Below are 19,306 nucleotides of genomic sequence, written 5' to 3' on the forward strand. Positions count from 1 at the left end.
GATATACATAATGAAAGAATAAAAGAAAGCAAACATTTGATTTTTTAAATATTTTTTATAATAAAGAGAATATCTTTCCATTATAATAATAATGAAGTCACTTACAACAAAAAAGTTACAGGAGGTAAAACATGAGAGAATTTGAAATGCATGGTGGAGAAAGCTACGGAACACAAAAAGTCGGGGAATTGAGGGTGTCCATTATGGTTCAGAATTACAGTTATACCTTTAGGTTCGATATTATATTTTAATTATTTATTTAAGTGATAGTTGTCAAATTCTAAATGATTTTGATTTCTCTGTTGGGCCATATCAATTTGACTTATTAGGAAAAAACCAAACAAAGTCCTAGAAGAAGCCGAAGCTGGAGTGGACCGGCGTGAGTAGTTGGACTTTGTCATTGTATAGTTATGTCCCCAGCATGATAAAGTTGTGTCCTCAGACGTAACTTTATCACGACAAATTCAATTAGATATGGTTCGGATTGATTTCGGCTCGGTTTTATCAGATTTTTGAGCTATGTTGGGCCTTAGATCCATACAGTGATAAACTTTCAGGTTAAGTTGGGCTATATAATTTTTAAGGCCTAAAGCTTAGCCGTGTATATGGGGTTGTGCAGGCATAGACTGGCCTACAGACAACTAATTTAAACAATTTTTTTAAAATTGTTACATGATAAAAAATATTATAAATTTATAATATAATATAAATTAATTAATTTATATATTGTATAATTATAAACATAAATAAAATATATAGATCATATCATTTATTTACTCATCCTCAATGTCTAAATTTTTGAATTCATTTAATATTATATCTACTTATAATATTTTGTAATGATTAAAATAAAATGATGAACACAACAAATTGTTATTTACAAATTCAAACAATTTTTGAAAAAAAGTTGATAAGAGAAAATGAGATTGAGAATATAATGAAATAATAGTGATTTAGAGATTTATAAATAAAATTGGAAATAAAAAATATTTGGATTAATTTCTATAAAAAATAAAAAAATTTAAAAAATAAAATAAAACAATGGCGATAGCCATAGGCTTCTACTTGTGGTAGAAACAACTAAAACTTTTGTCATTTTAATTTTTTAATTGTTCGGTTAGGTTGGTCTATGAGTTTAATATTAAAACTCAAAGTTTAACTCGAAATGCCCATAGTCAGATCTGACATATTATAGTGCTGGGCTTGAATTCTAGACTTCAGGTGAAACCTCTATTTTGGCTACTGCAATTAACATGTCTAGTTTTCAACGATCAATCTTATAATTTATTTATTAATGATTTTGCTATAAAAATAAATATGTTATTTTTTAATTAATAAAATTATATATTTTATTATATATATATATATTTTATATATTATCATATAATTAAATTATTTTAAATTAAAAATAAAATATTATTTAATCATATGATAACACATATAAAAATATATATTTATATATTAAAAAATATATATAATATTATTTTTTTATTCACTCATGGAAAATTCCGTAAGGAAGAACATCGGCCCGGTAGATGTGGCCCTACTCACATATTTCATCGTTCAAATTCATCTTTAGTATCTCCCCTTTATCTAATGTTATGCTCCTCGATTATACTCCGGAAAAAGGGTAATATTTGAGGGCCAAGTGGCTTCTTTCCATAACTTGGAGCATTTATAAGCTTTCACTTATATTATTTTAAAAATTCAAAAGCTCACTTTTTTATTATATTTTTATGTTAAAATTATCGTTTAATTAAAAATATTTTTTTTAAAAATAAAATTTTATTATATTTTTCTTTCTTAGTTTAAAAAATTAATAATTTCTTTTTATTTAAAGTTTAAAAAATAAGTATTTTTTTCTCTTTTTTTGATGGCATATCCGTTCCAAACATTGATCAGCCTTCCCATATCTTCTCTTCTCCCACTAAAGCATGTTGATCCATAGCTATTTATTTATCAAAAATATGAAAACAATTAGTTGTTACTGAGTTTTTTCACACATGATTCGATAACTCTTTAAAGAGTTTTTATTGTCCCTCCTATAATCAACCATAAACCCACCACCTTAATATAATATATTGTTTATGTTGATGGAAGTACCGATATGCATTATGTCACGATATATAATAATGTTTTATGATTAATATAACATGGTTGAAGATTAAACTGATGCTACATGGAATAATTCAGACTCCCTATTAATAATAATGTCATACGGTGTCAGGGGGATGAAAGAGTAATATTTCATTTAGAAGATTGACTGGAATCTCCACATACTATGCAACATGTGTAAACACATGACCTTATGCAAATTAAAGCACAACCGAAGTGATCATTGATACAAACCTTAGGAGAACCACACCTCAAAAGCTAACTATTGAGATGGGAGAACTCAAGATCATATAAACCCCACACTAGTTGTTCATACTTTTCAATGTGAGATCCAAATCCAATACCTTGCACTTGAGATTCTAACATACCACCAGCTTCGTAACCCCAACGCCCACATAGACTAGTTGTGCGTTAGCTCCTTGTTAGCCCCGGACGAGCACTGCAATACCAACATCACCACCCGTACCGCACGATTGTAACTGGGAGACATGGTGATAACTCTGATACCAAATGATACGAACCTTAGGAGAACCACACCTCAAAAGCTAGCTATTGAGACGAGAGAGCCCAATGTCATATAAACTTCATACTAGTTACCCATATTTTCTAATGTGGGATCCAAATTCCATATCTTGCACTTGGGATCCTAACAATCATGGCCTTCTATTTCATGCCAACATAATTTCTATCTTATTGAACATGCTACCATCTCATACAACTCACAAATTATCGAATACAACTTGCATTACGTGATCCAAAAGTAAAAAAATTAAGAGCATTATCATATTATAAATAAAATAACATTATTTTATAAAACAAAGTCATATACATATGGAGATTATAACTGTAAAGTTGTTATTAAAAAGATGAATAACACTATATATATAAATAATGAAAGTAGACTTAAATATAAATGAAGATGTCTCATTATGTGATTAGGTGTTATTTTATAACAAAATCAAATTTTTTTAATCACATGTAACATCTCTCCCGTTGATACAATACTCCGTCCATTGAAGTGAGATTCATATTTCTGATATAATAATCCGACTTATTTTCAAGATATTGTTCAAACATGTAATATCTCTCTCATACTTTACCGATATAGGACCCGTCTCTTTTTTACAAAGTTTATCATGATTTTGTTTTTAAGTTTTACAACAAAAAATACATTTTGATAGTTTAAAAAATTTACAAACAATTTAATCAGTTTAATCTTCTTATTCAAAACGATGTAAGATGTACATATACCAACATCTTTTTTGTATTTTATCAATATAAGATTTGCTTAAGAGTATTATATATTGTTTGTACATATAGTTTTATTGTAAATAGATATTGTTTATTTTGTTTGAAAAATACACAAGTATTATTTAATTTTAATTTTCAGAAAAAATATATATCAACTCAAGGTTTATAAAGATGACACAAGAAAATTTCCAAATGTTTAACATTTTAAATAAACTCAAGAGCTTATAAAAGAAAATCAAACTTTAAGCTTCTCAATAAAAAATTAAAATTATAAGTAATTTTAGATTATTTGATTGCTTTTTAGAACGGTTTATAAGATTTTGCATAAATTATTTTATGAATTATTAGTGAAGCTCGATGTTTGAGGCTTATTAAAAAATTATCATGACTAAATAGTTTATATATGTTAAAATTCTTATATTTTCTTAATTATGTAATTAATAAATTTTCAGAAAAAAAAAACACTAAACTCAGTTTAAATAAAATTTATATTTTTTAAAATAAACTCCATACGAATAAATTGTATGAATAAACTTTATTCAAATAACTAGAACCAAGCCAAAATCTAAAAAATGTCAACATTCTTAAAATTATTTAAATTATAATCAAATTATTTTGACTTATTATATAAACGGAATGTTGTAAGTAATTATCACATTAATTGACATGTGGTTGTCGAAATCTAAGACTTTTAAATTACGTCATATTACGTGTAAGAAAATACAAAATAATATAAAAAATCTAGGTAATCACGTGGAACGCAAGTGACACTGTAACTGGTTTCGCTCCAAAAACTGTATGCCGAAACAGAGACTATGATTTAGGTCCGCGAATCAAAGGTAAAACTACTTTTCTCCTTTATCTCACTAACCAGCTCCACATCTCGCTCTCTGTTCAAACTGAACGGGCGTCCAAATAACAGTAATTATTGTTATTATTATTATTTTTAAATTTAAATTTTACATTTATTATTTATTTTCTATGTTTATTCGTCTCTTCAGCTAATGCGATCTCCATTATTAATTTCTTGTGTTTTCATTCCATCTTACGTCCGATTTTTCTTGCTTTTGTTGTCGATTTTCATGATCCGCTTGTTTCTCGAGACAACGCTAGAAAAATTGAAAACTTAAGAGAACGTGCCGTGTTTCGTTTAAAACCGTTGGATGTTTAGTGCTTAGTTTTTTTGCTAAGAACTGAATTTCCGTTCCGTTTTACATTTTTTTTTTTGTTTCTTTTGTTGTTATTCTTGATACGTTTGTTCCCGAGAAAATGCGAGAAAGTTTAAAATGTTAAGAGAAAGAGCTGTTTTGCGTTCAGAGCCGTTCGTTGTTTAGTGTATTTCCATTCCATTTTACTTTTTTTTTTTTTTCTTTTCTTGTTAATTTCCTGATCCATGTGGTTCTCGAGAAAACGGGAGAAATTTGAAAACTTAAGGGAAAGTAATGTATTGCGCTTTGCGCTTAAACCGTTGACAGTTTGGTGCTGAGTTTCCTAATTAAGTTTGTGGAGTTAATGACACGTAATTTTCATGTGTTTAATTTCGTTGTTTTTCTTGGAAACCGAAGGGATCGTTGGTTTCAGCTCGTTTAGAGGATCCGTTGTGTTATTTAAGTTGATCAGGTTATCCAACTGATTAGAAGATTGTTGGTGTGAGTTGTGTTGTTGTTTGTTCGTGAACTGGACTATGTTTTTTCTTAAAATGGAAAGCTTAGGAATAGAGAATGTGTTTGAACGTAAATGAAAGAACGACAGGTTTTGTGATGGTTTTGGTGTTTGATAGGTTATTTTGTGTGTTGCAGATTGAAATGGGGGTATATCTGAGCCACCCTAAAACTGAGAAGTTCTCTGAGGATGGTGAAAATGAGAGTCTTCGATATGGGGTGTCGTCCATGCAAGGGTGGCGTGCCACAATGGAAGATGCTGTGAGTACTTTATTATATAAATTATATTGTACTGGTGGATATTGATATTGAAGAGCAACAGAAAACTTACAAAAGGACAGTAATTAGTATTTTGACATGTAGAGCTCATGTGATATGGGGACATTGGTATCAATTCAGATCAATAATATAGTACGAGTCCTGACTTAAACCCTTAATATATGTTTGCATTTGCTGTATATAGTATTTGGGTTTTTAGCATACATGTTGAGAAAATAAGATTGGCATACACTCTCCATATTTAGTTTGTTAATACAGGAGCACTATGGTAAATTAATAGGTTAGTTACAATGTGTTAATGTCTCCTTCCTGTCGTTGTATTGTTGTATTACCATTTATGATTTGTAGCTAATTTTGTGTTGCGCTGTGTGGACAGTGTTGATGTCATGTTGATTCAGTGTCATTTTGGTTTGTCCAAAAGAGGCAGCAATTTGAAAATCCCCTGGAGTCTCTTAAAGCCTTGGAAATGCATGGGAGCTTTTAGTAGGAAAAGAAGCTTGGATGATATTTATGTAGTCCTCGTAAATTGTTATTTGAGTATGACGGTGCTCTTTTAAGCGCTAAGACCATACAGAGACGGTAGCCTGATAATGCAAGAATATATTTATGATGAAGTAGATACTTATTAAATATTGCTACCCACTGGCTTACTGCTAAATTTTTCAATAGATGTCTATGACTATGCTATAGCCCTTATTCCATAAAAATACAATAGTAATGATCCATAAATTATCACATTCTTACGGCAAAGTTATTTAATTATATAATTTGCATATCATTGCAATAAATAGTCTAAAGCCTTCTGATTTTGGTCAACTAATGACAACGGCAGATGATTTAGAAATGCTTTTCTTTTTATTTAGATTTAGGCTCCTTTTTCTTGAGAGAAATTGTGAATTTGAGAATCTCAGGTTTTCAGCTCAGTAGGATTGTGGTCCATTAATGGAGTCATTTGTGTACTAAAATTACCAAGTCTATAGGCGTTTTACTTTGGTACGGAATAGTATCAGTGTGCAATAAACTCTTAAAATTCCACTTTGGACCTGAATAACTTGATAGACATACAGTCAGTTCCAAATAAATCAGTGACCTATCAAAGTACGCTAGGACTAAAATTTGGTAAAACTATTCAACTAGATCACTGATGACTGTCATATATACTCTCAGCACTTTTTTCTAGGCAAAAAGGTATATATATCATTTCTAGATTTCCAAAGAAGAAAGTGTCATTGTAAACATGCCATTGACATTGTGTGAGAAGGCTTACGAATTTGAATCTGGTCATATTGATGTATCTCTGTTTTTGTATCATTGTTGTAGTTAGTACAATATATGAATTTGATGAAACAAAAACAACCTTATGTCTAAAGAAGCAAGTGAAATGTTGTTTGGGTTAAGTCAGATTTTGATTTCCTGTTTAGAGTAATTTAAATTCTCTTTTTTTATTGGTTGTTATTGTGGTGCCATGAAATGTTTAGATTAAGGTTATCTTTTTTATTCATTTTCATTAGAACCTGAAGCAAATATTTTCCCTACTGACAAAGGCACTTAATTATTCTTAAATTGTTTGTCATCATTATAACTTCATTCAGGTCAATATTATTACTATTATATATCATAAGTCAAAACTGGTATTATTGAGTTTTAACTGACATAAAGATGTGTTCTATTTTTCATAATATGCTGAGTGTGTTGGGAGATTGATGTGCCTTACTTGGGATTTGATGAGGAAATGCCTCTTTTAAATGTGCTCTGCTGTCTATATAATGTTGCATATTTCTCATATCTTTGGAGGAGGAACTAATGAAATGCAGCTTCATAATTTTCTGAAACAAATGCATCTGACTATATATGCAAAACTCATATGATTATTCTGCAGCATGCAGCTTATCCTGATTTGGACGATTGTACATCTTTCTTTGGTGTTTATGACGGACATGGAGGTTAGCATCCAAGTTCTGTAATTTTTCTGAATTTAATATATATATATATATAAGTATTATTTATTTAAAATTATATCCAATTGTACAGGGTATTTGTGGTCATTAGGAGATGGCATGACACTCAACTCACTTTAGAATGTCAACACTTTTCCTTAAATTTCACTGGAGGTTAATAATTTATGAAATCCAATCATGCTGTTATTTCCAATGGATAAGCAAATTCTAATATTTTTTTTCCTTCACCTTTCAATGTTAGTTAACTTTTAATGACAATTGTCATCGATCTTGATGAGTTGATTTATTTTCATTTATGAATATATGCGCACGCTTTTGCGATCAGCAAAATAGTTTTTTTCATGATTCAGTTTCGGCTTACTTCTGGGTAGTCTTTTGCAAGTTTGGGAGTCTTCTTAATATAACAATGATTTCCAGATCTTGTCATTGCACACAGTTAAAAGGTGTTTATGTTCTCATGGTTATTAATACTAGCAGTGTCAAGTTTTCTGGAGTTGCTGTTTGCTTTATCTAAAGTGACTTTTTTTTTTCCTCAAATAGTGGCGCGTTAGTTTAGTGAGGTAGCCATGACAAGTCTATTTTAAATAACAAATAAAAATAAATTAATCGAAATGCATTTTGTTTTATTATTTATCTTATAGTCAGTCTCAATAGGGTTGATGTTTGTACTCGGTATTATAAATGTCATGAAACACCTGGCATATACAAGATACAGTGGTTTTTTTCTGACTGATTTTTTTGTGGATATACTTTCTTGTTTAGCTAACACAGCATGTGATTTGTACAGTTATGTTTTTGCAACTTAGGAGGAGTTTATTAATTCTGATTATAAGGTAAAAACCTTAGATAATGATTTGGTTTGTCAGGGGTCTTCACATTGACTTTTGGCAAAATGCAGTTTTAATTTTTGTTATTTTCTATCTCATTTTCTTAACTTTTTTGTCTTTGGATGAGTCTCAAAGCTGAGTGCTTGTTTTTTTTTAACCTTTGCGTTAAGCTATTGTCTTGGAGATGAGAGGATTGAGCTATGCTATATTGGTCTTGACTGTGTCATTGATGGGTTCCTTGATGTTTCTGAAACCTTCATGGTATTATCTTTCTTTTTTATATGTTGGTGATATATTGTCATGTTTTGTCCTAACAAAGCCCATAAATCTGTAGGTAAAGCAGTGTCTAAGTTCTGTGCCAAGTATCTTCACCAACAGGTGCTCAAGCATGAAGCGTATTCAGCTGGAGATATAGGCACTTCTGCACAGAAAGCTTTCCTCAGGTTATTTGATTAGCATTATTTAGTATTTTCACACTTGGTATATTCTACAGATGCCTTAATGTAGTCAAGGTCCGAGTATGAGGCAGATGAGGTGTCCCTGTTCTGTAAGTGTCATGTGTTGTTTAGCTTGATATCTGATACTGGACTATGGATGTGCAATACTTCACTTTAACCGTGTTGCCGTCATGAACCTTTTCATGCATAGCATCATTAAAATTGAGCAATCACACTTCTGAGTATACAATTAGGTATACAAATGATGTGTCATCATATGATTGGATGTTACTTTATTCTTAAATCAAAATATTCAATCACATGATGACACATCATCTGTATACCCAATCGTATACCTAAAAGTGTGTGTACATAGTTTTATTGTTAAAATTTTTGCTTATTCCAATTTTTTTGTGAATTTCAATTTATATGAGATTTTTGTATCTAATACTTTTAGAACTCTTTTGTTGTTCCATTGTTAATATTTCCAATCTTTGGTGTTGGTATTGTTCTTTATTGCTGGACAGCATGACAACTTCTCACTGCATCTGATCGGTCCTATGTATTCTATCATTCATTCTGCATTATTGTTTTAGGGCGTACATTCATTGAAACAGCCTTTTTTTTTCTGTGGTTGCTTCAATTTTTAAGTCTTTTTGTAATTATTTTAATTTATAAACTGCCACGAAATTGTAATTTAGGATGATATTTGTTACTTTAATGATAAGTTTTCTTTTCTTTTTTTGTATGTCATAACCTTTATTTTATTCTTTTCATTTTCCAACTGGTGTACCGTTTTTATACAGAATGGATGAGATGATGCGTGGACAAAGGGGTTGGAGAGAATTAGCTGTATTGGGAGATAAAATGGATAAGTTTTCAGGGATGATTGAAGGGTTAATATGGTGTCCTAGGAGTAGTGAAGTTAAAGATCACAATGATGATTGGACTTTTGAGGAGGTATCTTACCGTGGGAAACATACTTTTTTAATATTATGTGGCAACGGAACAGTTTTTCTACCTTTTGATTAGTTGATTTCTTTCAGCAGATGGGAGCATTAATATTCATGTCTATGTTTTAATGCTGAGACATGTTCAATTCAAGCTATCATTTTTTCTTATTTAAAATTACTTCATAAAATCATAAATTTTGGTGAATCTACTCTAAGTTTATATCTGAAATTTTGAAAAATCTCTCTAAGATAGAGTGCATGTTACTCACATGAAAACTCAAGTTTGCCAAAAGTGTGAAAAACCATCAGCTTGTGCCATCTTAGAAATATGTGCTTTACAATTTAACGCCTATACATCTTTTAATGCCTTTTCTTATGTATATATAAGGCCTATATACAGCTTTTTAATGCTTCTATGCATTTACACTCATGAAGAGTTGTGGAAATCAGACAAGAACTTCTCATGAGTGAGGTTTTGGAATTGCTAAAATTTACTTGAGGATGGAGGAAAAAGAGACAAGGGGCTGCAGTTAGGATACCCTGGGTTATAATGTTGTTAGTTCTTATTTTTCTGTATTGCTTTATGACATCTTGTTCATATTGTAGATTCTCGGTCGTAATTAAATTTGTTGTTTCATATAAAATAAAATAAATCATATAATGTAATAAAAACTTGAAGAAACAAATGAATAAGGAGAAAGTGAGTTGGTCATTATTTTCAACCTTTATATGTAAGAGATTCCCGAAGCATTTCAGTGGTAAGTAGGCTATGCTAAATTCATATCAGTATTAGGGTTTTAATATATAACTGAAAGTAGATTTTTTTTTCATTTGTCTTATGCATCTTTAAAATATCTGTGAAAGAGATGCGTTCTGGTGATTTGCCATTTTTCCTCCAAAATGGAAACACTATGGGTTTTAGTTTTGTATGTAATTTTTCTAGTGCTTGTCCAAATTCCTTCGTTTTATATCCTAGTCCATTTACTTGATTGGTTGTTGAGTTATTTGCTAGTTAGAATTTTATAGATTTTTTATAACATGATTTTGTTGTGTAAATAGGGCCCTCACTCAGGTTTTCATGGACCAACTTCCGGAAGCACAGCTTGTGTTGCAATCATTCGAAACAAGCAACTTCTTGTTGCAAATGCTGGCGATTCTCGTTGTGTGTTATCAAGGAAGGGTCAGGTATTTTAGTACTGCATGTGTGTGTGTGTGTGTGTGTGTGTATCCTTTTAGGCCTTTATAACATTCAATTCCGCCCCCTGCAAACTGAGATATTTGAAATAATTGAATAAATATTTTTAAAATTGCTTCTTTTGTAATTAAGCAACATACTTACTGATTGATCAATTATAGCACCTGCTGTTGGCCCTAGGACATATCTAAGTAACTCCTGGCCCACCAATTGACTCATGAACTCGTCTGTAAATCAAACTCACATCATGAGGGTTTTTCCTTTTTATATATTTAGTAATCTCTCAATCATGTCCCAACATGTTCACCGAGTTACAAACTAAGACTACTGTTGGACCCTACTTTTTTGCTAGTAGGGAACCTTGTGAGATATAATACCTTAAGAAGGTGCCCTCAAGGGAGATAGGTCTTGACTCTTGATTGGAACCAAGGGCTTTAACTGCTCAGCGCAGCCTTTGGGGATTACTGCAGTATGCAATGTTCATTATCACTAATACTATACTTACAAAGTTGGAATCCCAGGTGATGTGGCAATTGAATTTGGCAACACTAAGTATAGGATGATAACTGATAAGGTTTGTGAAAATCAACTGCCAAATTGCTGCCACATTGTTTGGTATATAAAACTGGGATCCAACTTCGTTACTGTATTATTGTTCTTTCCACACACTCCTGATCATGCCATAAGGTTACACTTGCAACCATCACTGGTTTTAGTCCCCGTGTATCATAAGATTAGATGTTAGCCCAGTGGTTGCACCTGAACCTATCACTAGTTTTTTTCTCTTTTAACATAAGGCTGGACGTTATTCTTGATGTTATGCTGAGCTATGACTCCTATATAATGTGGTACGTCTAAATTTTGCATGTGTTGTTTTTATTGAAATCATTTTGTGCAGGCTCATAACTTGTCGAAAGATCACAAGCCTGACCTTGAGGTTGAGAGAGATAGGATAATGAAAGCTGGTGGTTATATACAAGCTGGGCGTGTTAATGGAAGTTTAAACTTGGCAAGGGCTATTGGTAATCAAATTTATTTCAGCCTCTTTTGGAGGGGAGATTTTAGAGATTTCCTTACTCTTAATTTCAACTCCTTTAGCTATCAAATTTTTGTTTGTTACCAGGAGACGTGGAGTTCAAGCTGAATAAAGCTTTGCCTGCTGAAAAGCAGATTGTGACTGCCAATCCGGATATAAATACTGTACTTTTCTTGAGTGCTTGTGAATAATGTTGTATTTGGCTCACAAATTTTGCTACTTTGGGCAATGGATCCATTGAGGATTTTTTATTTTATATTTATATAAATTGTCTACATGTGTTTTGTGTGTTACTTTCTAATTATTATCTTCTGACCCCTTGAATTAGATTGAGCTTTGTGATGATGATGAGTTTCTGGTTATAGCTTGTGATGGGATTTGGTAAGTTACTTCCGTCTTTTAAATTATATATTTGTATGGTTGTATAGTTGCCTGTTAAAAATCTATTTCCCTCGAGATGCTTTCTTCCTCTCTCTTGAAATGCTCTCTAAACACTCTATGGGCTGTACTAGAGTTAGTATTTATTATTACTAAAATCTCTGAGGACTTGAGCCCAGTTCCCCAACTTTGCTTGAACTTGATTAATGGCAAGTAATATTCTTTATTACTCACGAACTTGCTCTGCATTGTGTTTGTTATCCTTTTTTTTTTTTTTCCCAACTATTGCTCCTGGAGCTGTTGATATTTCTTACGAGCCAAAAAGGTGCATGTCTTAAGTATCAGTTTCACTTGACTTAAAAGTCCATATTACTAAATGAGCGAGAGAGTTATTCTGGATTAATGGCAGAATAGGCCCTCTTTTAGAGCCTTGAGACCTCATTTCTAGTATTGAAATCCTTCTTGGTGCACTTACAAGTTGTGTTTGGTGTGTTGATTTCTTGGCAACTGCTGGAACTTGATTGAATGTAAATTCTGCTTACTTGATGAATTCCTGTCTTTTCCACTAGGGATTGCCTTTCAAGTCAACAACTTGTGGATCATGTACGGGATCAGTTGGCCACTGTGAGTTTATGAGATCCCTGGTGATATATTTTGGATGTTTAACATTGTGGTATCAAACATCTGTGATCACTCTATCTATGCAGGAACTAAACTTTCTACCATCTGTGAGAGAGTATTTGATAGGTGTTTGGCTCCAGTGGCTGGTGCTGAAGGATGTGACAATATGACCATGATCTTGGTTCAGTTTAAAAAACCTTTCAAAGCTGGTGCTTCTGTGGGTGATCAGCTGTCTGCTTGCTATCAAGCACATTCTCGAGATGAGCCATCTCCTTATGATCAACCATCCAAGCCAGTAAGAAGTGCAGCAGAGACTGAATCACAATCCAGGTCCGAAAGAAATCACACCAGGGCTGAATAATAATCTGAATCTGACAGAAATCTGGCAAAAACTGAACTGAAGTAAGAGGATCAATTTCTGCTGATAAATTGGTAATGCATTGTCTACCATCTGAAATCTCTGGTGAGGTAAAGAATTACAGGCCTCAAATTTTTCATATAGAAAGTGATTCTGAGGATACGATTGTAGATATTTAAAAGCATTTTCATTGATTAGATGAGCTTTGATGACTTATGTTGCGTAATTGTTTTGTGTGCACTTGTGCTTCATGTTGAGTATTTAAATTGCATATGACGAGCGGCTCAGAGGAAAAGCGCATTGATCAGTTTTAGGAGATGAATGGATCAAACACATCGACTATTCAAGCTACTCCCACAACTTTTAAGCGGTTAAGTAGAATTATCAATGGTTTGACTTGAAATCTTGATACTTTTCCCACAATAAATTGGTATTTTATTTTTGCAACTCATAGTTTCACAAAATTCACATCAATGTATTAGAAAGCTGCACAGAAAGCTGGATTTTCCACTATTCAAGCTACTCCCACAACTTTTAAGCTTGTTTATAAGTTGTGGGAGTTGCTTGAATGGTGGACAATCCAGCTTTCTGTGCAGCTTTCTAATACATTGATGTAAATTTTGTGAAACTATGAGTTGCAAAAATAAAATACCAATTTATTGTGGGAAAAGTATCAAGATTTCAAGTCAAACCATTGATAATTCTGCTTAACCGACTATCTTAATATTTATATATTTTATATTTGTGATCAAACCCAGCAAGCCACTTTGAAAATGATACTTTGTATTATATAAACACCCGGAAGTGATTGCTTGACAAGGATGGCATAGAATGGAGAACAAAACTTGGCATAAAAACCAATCAATGTTGCTTATATTTTTATGGCCAAAAGACTTATTTTCACACAAGGTATAGCCCATTCCTAAAAACATATTTTTGAGATTTTAAAAACTTAAATACCTATTCATTAGTTGTTAAACTTAACCAAAACTGTTAGTTATAAAAGATAAAATCGTTATTTTATCACTAAATTTTAAAACCTTCAAAGTTTATATTATTCTCTTATCTCTTTTAGTTTGAAAAACTAACAATTTTTATTAGGATTAAGTTTTAAAAAATTTACAGTTCCACCCAGCTCTAGATTTCATATTTTTCAAATTTTTTTCTTTTGTAGCCACCCTCCAAACGTTTTGAAACTTTGTTTCAACCCAATTTTAGGGTTTCATCTCTTATGGCTCTAAGGAATCTAATCGCTAGTCAATCTTCTCTGTTGAATTGGTTCATCATCCAAATGATGATTCATCATTTAGAAGTATTTATGATGGATGATGTTTTGTTATCTAGAATCGTCAACAAATGATGACGATTTGTCGTTCAGATTTAGATGATAAAAGATGATATTTTGTTATCTAAATCTAGACGACAAAACATCATCCACGTCCAAGAAGTTTTGTCTGGACGATGAAACATCATCTACACGCCATCTTTTTGTCAGATTTTTAAACAATGCCCTTTTTGCCAAATCAAAAGACATAGTACGAATGTTGTTTGTTGGCCGAATTAGTTTTTCAAACCCTAAGGGGGAAATAATAAATTTTTAAAACTTAATGTTAAAAAAAATTGTTAGTTTTTTAAACTAAGAGAAAAAATTAATATAAACTTTTAGAGTTTATAAATAAAATATATATTTAACTAAAAATTTAATAAAAGTTTAGAAACAAATGATTGTTTAAGTTTTTGAAACACTACAGATGAGACTTTGAAAATAAACTAAAACTTAAATAGGAATAAGTTTATTGACCTATTTTTTATTAATATATAAGGAAATGAATATATTCTACATTTGAATGGGCGTAACTGGTTTTGCAATTTGGCTTTGTTAGTGATGCCTCTTTCTTGGTTAGAACTGCTTGGATTTTTAACTTCCCATTTGCAGATAATTTTAGTTAATTCTTACATTAAGGCGTAATAATCCAAATTAGCATATTATTATAAAAAAGGTTTCTATTGGGGTTATAATGCCGTCCACGTTTTCTAATAACCAAGCATTTTATAAAGTAGAAAATCCGAAATTATTAAACACCTAAAAATCTAAAACACAAAAGACAATGAAAGTCAACCCTGATCTGCTTAATCCACATCTCCCATATTAATGTACAAATTTTATCCAACTTATAATTGTTAATCACATTTTTCTGATAAGTTGTATAACTACGACCATGGTTTTTCTGATAAGACACAACTCAACCCTAACTGGCCTAAAAATCAACCACCACGTGTCACAAATTCTTATTTTGTATTTATGTGAATACACGTGACGTCAACCTCTTTATCCAAACATTACCGTGCAAAATTTTCGGGATCTCGACCGAACAAACGGATGCCACGAATTCACCACATCACTCGGGTTCTTTTATCCAGTCATTCAAAACGAATCGTTTTGCAGTTCTTAAACTTCCGTGCCCTCCAGGTTAGTTGATGCACTTTTTGTCCCTCAGCGCGTCACAATTTCCACGTGTCTTCACAAGTGTCACTGTTTCACTGCACCAATCATTTCTTGGCTAATTAATTGCTTTATTTTCAATCCCAGTCATTTCTTAATGTACTTTTGCCCCTAATCTTATAAAATTTATACATTCCACCCATTATTGGTGCACATTTCAGGCATATAATTAGTTGTACTGTCAAGGTTTCACTTAGCATTAAATTATTCACTTAATTAAAAATTATTAAAATATCCTTATAATTACCAAAAATCATATAAAATTATAAAAAAAACCCTTTCAATGGGAATTTTTTAATTTTTTTAAATAAACGGGTGAATTTAATACTAAATGAAAAAATATTTCTTTAAATTTATTTTTATTTAAAAATTATTATGATATTATAAAAATTTTTACTTGATGTTAATATGAAATATATTAAATAATAGAAGTTTCTAAAGAAACTTATATTTCAAAGTGACGATCCTAATCTTAGCTTCCAAGCAAAAACTTGGTAGCTTCAAAGAAATTTTCAGTCTATAATTAATGCCTCATTTGACTTAAAAAATGTTGCTTCTTTCCAACCTTATGTTTATTTTGAAGCTTCTTCTTTATTCAAAAAAGCAATATATTAAAAATTGAAAAATTATTAAGTATATGAGTGAAATACTTGGAACTGCCGTTGGATCAAAGGAATCCATTGGTTTGTATTTCTAGGTTTCTAAATAACATAAATAAACCATGTTGACTATTGACATTTTGTCTCATCAAATTAAATTAATGCCTTTCTTCCACATTATGCAGCAGACCAAGCTACCACCGGCTATCATTTTCTCATTTCTCATATTCTTTTGACAATTAATCATATCCACCTCATTCAATTCCATTCGAAATATTAGTTTATATTAAAAGAGATTATTAATAAGAGAAACTATGGATAATATTATATTTAACAATATAATAAATTATCAATAAAATTATATGTATTAATTTTAAATACATATAAAATTACTCATAAATTATAGGAATTTACTAAAATCTGAAGTATCAAAAGGGATAATAATAATAATATTATTATTAAACATGTTTTAAATAACACTAAAACTTTTGCTGTGATTTTCAAACTTAATGGTGAAGATCTTTTACAATAATATTGTTTGTTTGAGACTTACCCATCTTTCAATAGCTAATAAAATAGACCGAGAATTAGTGGGAATGCATAAAATTCTCCCTGTATGCTATTTAATGCATGTGTGAAATAGATAAAAGAAAAATTCAAAGCCATATTTTTTATGGAAATTAATTACATTTATTTTAAAATTATATACCTAACCAAACCAAGGAATGGGTTGACTGAATTGTTTCCCTTTTATCCTTAACTGCGTAGAGGATGTGGTGAAACTACAAACATACAAAGCTGAAGAGGAATATGAGATGAAGTGGCTAAAATTGTTCGCAAATTATTTTTATATCCTCCTACCGGGAAAGTTAGTGTCCAAAATTGAAAAAGGGTGAAAAATATATTTTTAAACTTAGAAAGTGAAAAGGTTAACTTCACACACTTGGGGTGGCAATTGGTAAATGTTGCTGCCTGGGAAAAATAAAAAGACAAATTAAAAGTCATAAATCTGACTAAGATCAATGGAAGAAACAGATAAGCACTTATATATTATTATTTAATTTTAGTATAATTTTCATTGAGCAAATAATGACACAACACGTCACCCCTTCATCTTTAGATAAGGACCGGTCATCTTATCTCTCCTCGTTCACAAAAGGTTTCCCTCTATAAATACAGAATTAGATTAGTTTTCTCCACCTATCCATTATTGAAAAGATTAAATCTTGTCACTGAATTTCCACAAACCAACCAACGTTATCCAATCAATTTCTTTTCTATTTGCGCAAAACCAAACCAAACCCACTGATTATTTGTTTTTATTTTTCAAACCTCAATCATTCATCCCCACTGAACCGCCTTTTATTAGCGTACAAGGAGAGAACGAGAAGATAAGAAGAAAAGAGAAATTTTTTAATCGGGTTAATATTCTGTTGTTATCATATAACAATGTCTACTTTTACTGCTGCTAGTGGAATGGTTCGATCAAATGGGTTCCAATTCAAGAGCTCAAAGAAGAAGAATATGGTGAGTAGGATGAGGGTTTCTTGTTCTTCTTCGGTTTCGATGGTGGATCCCTACAAGACTCTCAAGATTCAGCCGGGTGCCTCTGAATCTGAGGTTAAGAAAGCTTTTCGACAGCTCGCTTTGCAGGTTTAACTCTCTGTTTCTTTTTTTTTTTTTCATTGTTTATTAAAATATTTTGCAATTTCTGGGTTTTAATTTTTGTTCTTGTTCTGTGCCTTTTTTTCAGTATCATCCTGATGTTTGTAGAGGAAACAATTGTGGGGTTCAATTTCATCGGATCAATGAAGCTTACCAAGTATGTTGAATCTCAATCTCTATCTCTCTTTTTTTTTGGAGGGGGGTTGATTAATATTGAGTTTGAATTTTTTTTCTGTATCTTTTATCCAATTGGAAAGAATTTATGAAACAGGAAAATTCTTTTCTTTCGCATAAATGAAACTGAAAACGAAAACAGAAACAATTATCAGAAACGACATGGCCGGCAATGTTCTGTTGTAATTTTGGAGTTATTGATTATGATGTCTCTTCTGCTGTCATTGAATCACTCACAATTAAATAAAAATAATAATGCAATTAATAATTTCATTCTGGCTCTTGAGTGAAAAAAAAAAAAACAAAACAGAGGGGACAAACTCACAAGGCATCTTGCCCCCACCAGGTTTTCCTTTTTTTTATGCTTCGAAGGGCTGTTATTGTCATAAGGGGCTGGTTGGCGCAGCTGACCCCTCTAAAAAGGCGTCGAGTTTGATTAGTGTGATAACCTCTTTTTTGTAGCATATGCATTTACTGGGTGTGATTTATGGTGTATTTTGGTTATGAATTGCAGGTTGTGATGAGCAATTTGAGGGAAGAAAGTGAACCTCAGATGTTATATGAGACGTATGATGAAGGGGTTGATGAACCCATGAGGGGAATGGACGATCCAGATTGGGAATTATGGGAAGAGTGGATGGGATGGGAAGGAGCTGGAATCAGAGACTACTCATCTCACATTAATCCTTACATTTAGTTTAATAATCAAGCTGCAACCCCAAAAGTGGAATGGAGGTTGTTATTGTAAATACCTGAATGTAAAACAGCCATTGTTCTTTCTTCGTACATATAGAAGCTGAGAAAGAAGATATTTTGGCTCTCTTTCTAAAAAGTGTTTAGAAAAAAACAAATGTAATGGGCCATGGCCCATTTACATGTTCTTTTCAATCAAACCTATATAGAGTTAATGTCACAATTACCAATTTAATTCATTTATTAAATGTGTGTCCAATCCGTTTACAGGTTTGCACGAGGGAAACTACCACTGTCTACCCTCAGGTTTTCCCAAAACTTAACGGAACCACATGTATTTGAAACATTCAAAGATCGCCTGTATTTGTAAGTCAATTATGAACAATATTATATATATACATATTTGTATTATATAATTTTGATATACAGATAACATATTATTATCTGATTAAATATTAATTTATTTTTAATTTAAAATCAATCAATCACACACATCACCAAAAGTGTGTATATATAATTTTATCGATGCTTAAGGAAGTTAGTTTGACATTAACCTTGCCACAACTTTACTCAATTTCTTGAAATTCTTTTTACATTAATTTT

General features: G+C 31.4%; 2 protein-coding genes across 5 annotated transcripts; both read left to right on the forward strand.

Moving 5' to 3' along the window:
• Nucleotides 1–4,120: 4,120 nt before the first annotated feature.
• Nucleotides 4,121–13,289, forward strand: LOC123212183 (probable protein phosphatase 2C 60). 4 transcript variants are annotated; one of them, XM_044631248.1, is made up of 11 exons: nucleotides 4,121–4,205; nucleotides 5,166–5,288; nucleotides 7,186–7,249; nucleotides 8,426–8,534; nucleotides 9,335–9,488; nucleotides 10,541–10,666; nucleotides 11,575–11,698; nucleotides 11,800–11,876; nucleotides 12,041–12,093; nucleotides 12,660–12,714; nucleotides 12,798–13,289. In XM_044631248.1, exons 2-11 carry the CDS (start codon nucleotides 5,172–5,174, stop codon nucleotides 12,879–12,881), a joined length of 963 nt encoding a protein of 320 aa, XP_044487183.1. In that variant the 5' UTR covers nucleotides 4,121–4,205; nucleotides 5,166–5,171; the 3' UTR covers nucleotides 12,882–13,289. The 4 variants fall into 4 exon arrangements, with proteins under 4 accessions (XP_044487183.1, XP_044487184.1, XP_044487181.1 ...); XM_044631249.1 differs by having other exon boundaries at nucleotides 4,189–4,287; nucleotides 12,660–12,718; XM_044631246.1 differs by having other exon boundaries at nucleotides 4,189–4,287.
• Nucleotides 13,290–17,358: 4,069 nt separating this feature from the next.
• LOC123210114 (chaperone protein dnaJ 8, chloroplastic-like) lies at nucleotides 17,359–18,942 on the forward strand. Its single transcript, XM_044628321.1, has 3 exons — nucleotides 17,359–17,824; nucleotides 17,925–17,993; nucleotides 18,525–18,942. Exons 1-3 carry the CDS (start codon nucleotides 17,621–17,623, stop codon nucleotides 18,705–18,707), a joined length of 456 nt encoding a protein of 151 aa, XP_044484256.1. The 5' UTR covers nucleotides 17,359–17,620; the 3' UTR covers nucleotides 18,708–18,942.
• The last annotated feature ends 364 nt before the right edge of the window (nucleotides 18,943–19,306 follow it).

This window comes from Mangifera indica, chromosome 3, assembly GCF_011075055.1.
Source record: "Mangifera indica cultivar Alphonso chromosome 3, CATAS_Mindica_2.1, whole genome shotgun sequence".
NCBI lineage: Eukaryota > Viridiplantae > Streptophyta > Magnoliopsida > Sapindales > Anacardiaceae > Mangifera > Mangifera indica.

Bases quoted from the DNA above. Each gene is read 5' to 3' on its own strand.
- LOC123212183 (XM_044631249.1), top strand. From the start codon at position 5,172: ATGGGGGTATATCTGAGCCACCCTAAAACTGAGAAGTTCTCTGAGGAT. The intron at 7,250-8,425 runs GTTAGCATCCAA...ATAAATCTGTAG, and splicing joins TGTTTATGACGGACATGGAG to GTAAAGCAGTGTCTAAGTTC. The intron at 12,719-12,797 runs GTTTATGAGATC...CTATCTATGCAG, and splicing joins GGATCAGTTGGCCACTGTGA to GAACTAAACTTTCTACCATC.
- LOC123210114 (XM_044628321.1), top strand. From the start codon at position 17,621: ATGTCTACTTTTACTGCTGCTAGTGGAATGGTTCGATCAAATGGGTTC. The intron at 17,825-17,924 runs GTTTAACTCTCT...CCTTTTTTTCAG, and splicing joins TTCGACAGCTCGCTTTGCAG to TATCATCCTGATGTTTGTAG. The intron at 17,994-18,524 runs GTATGTTGAATC...TATGAATTGCAG, and splicing joins GGATCAATGAAGCTTACCAA to GTTGTGATGAGCAATTTGAG.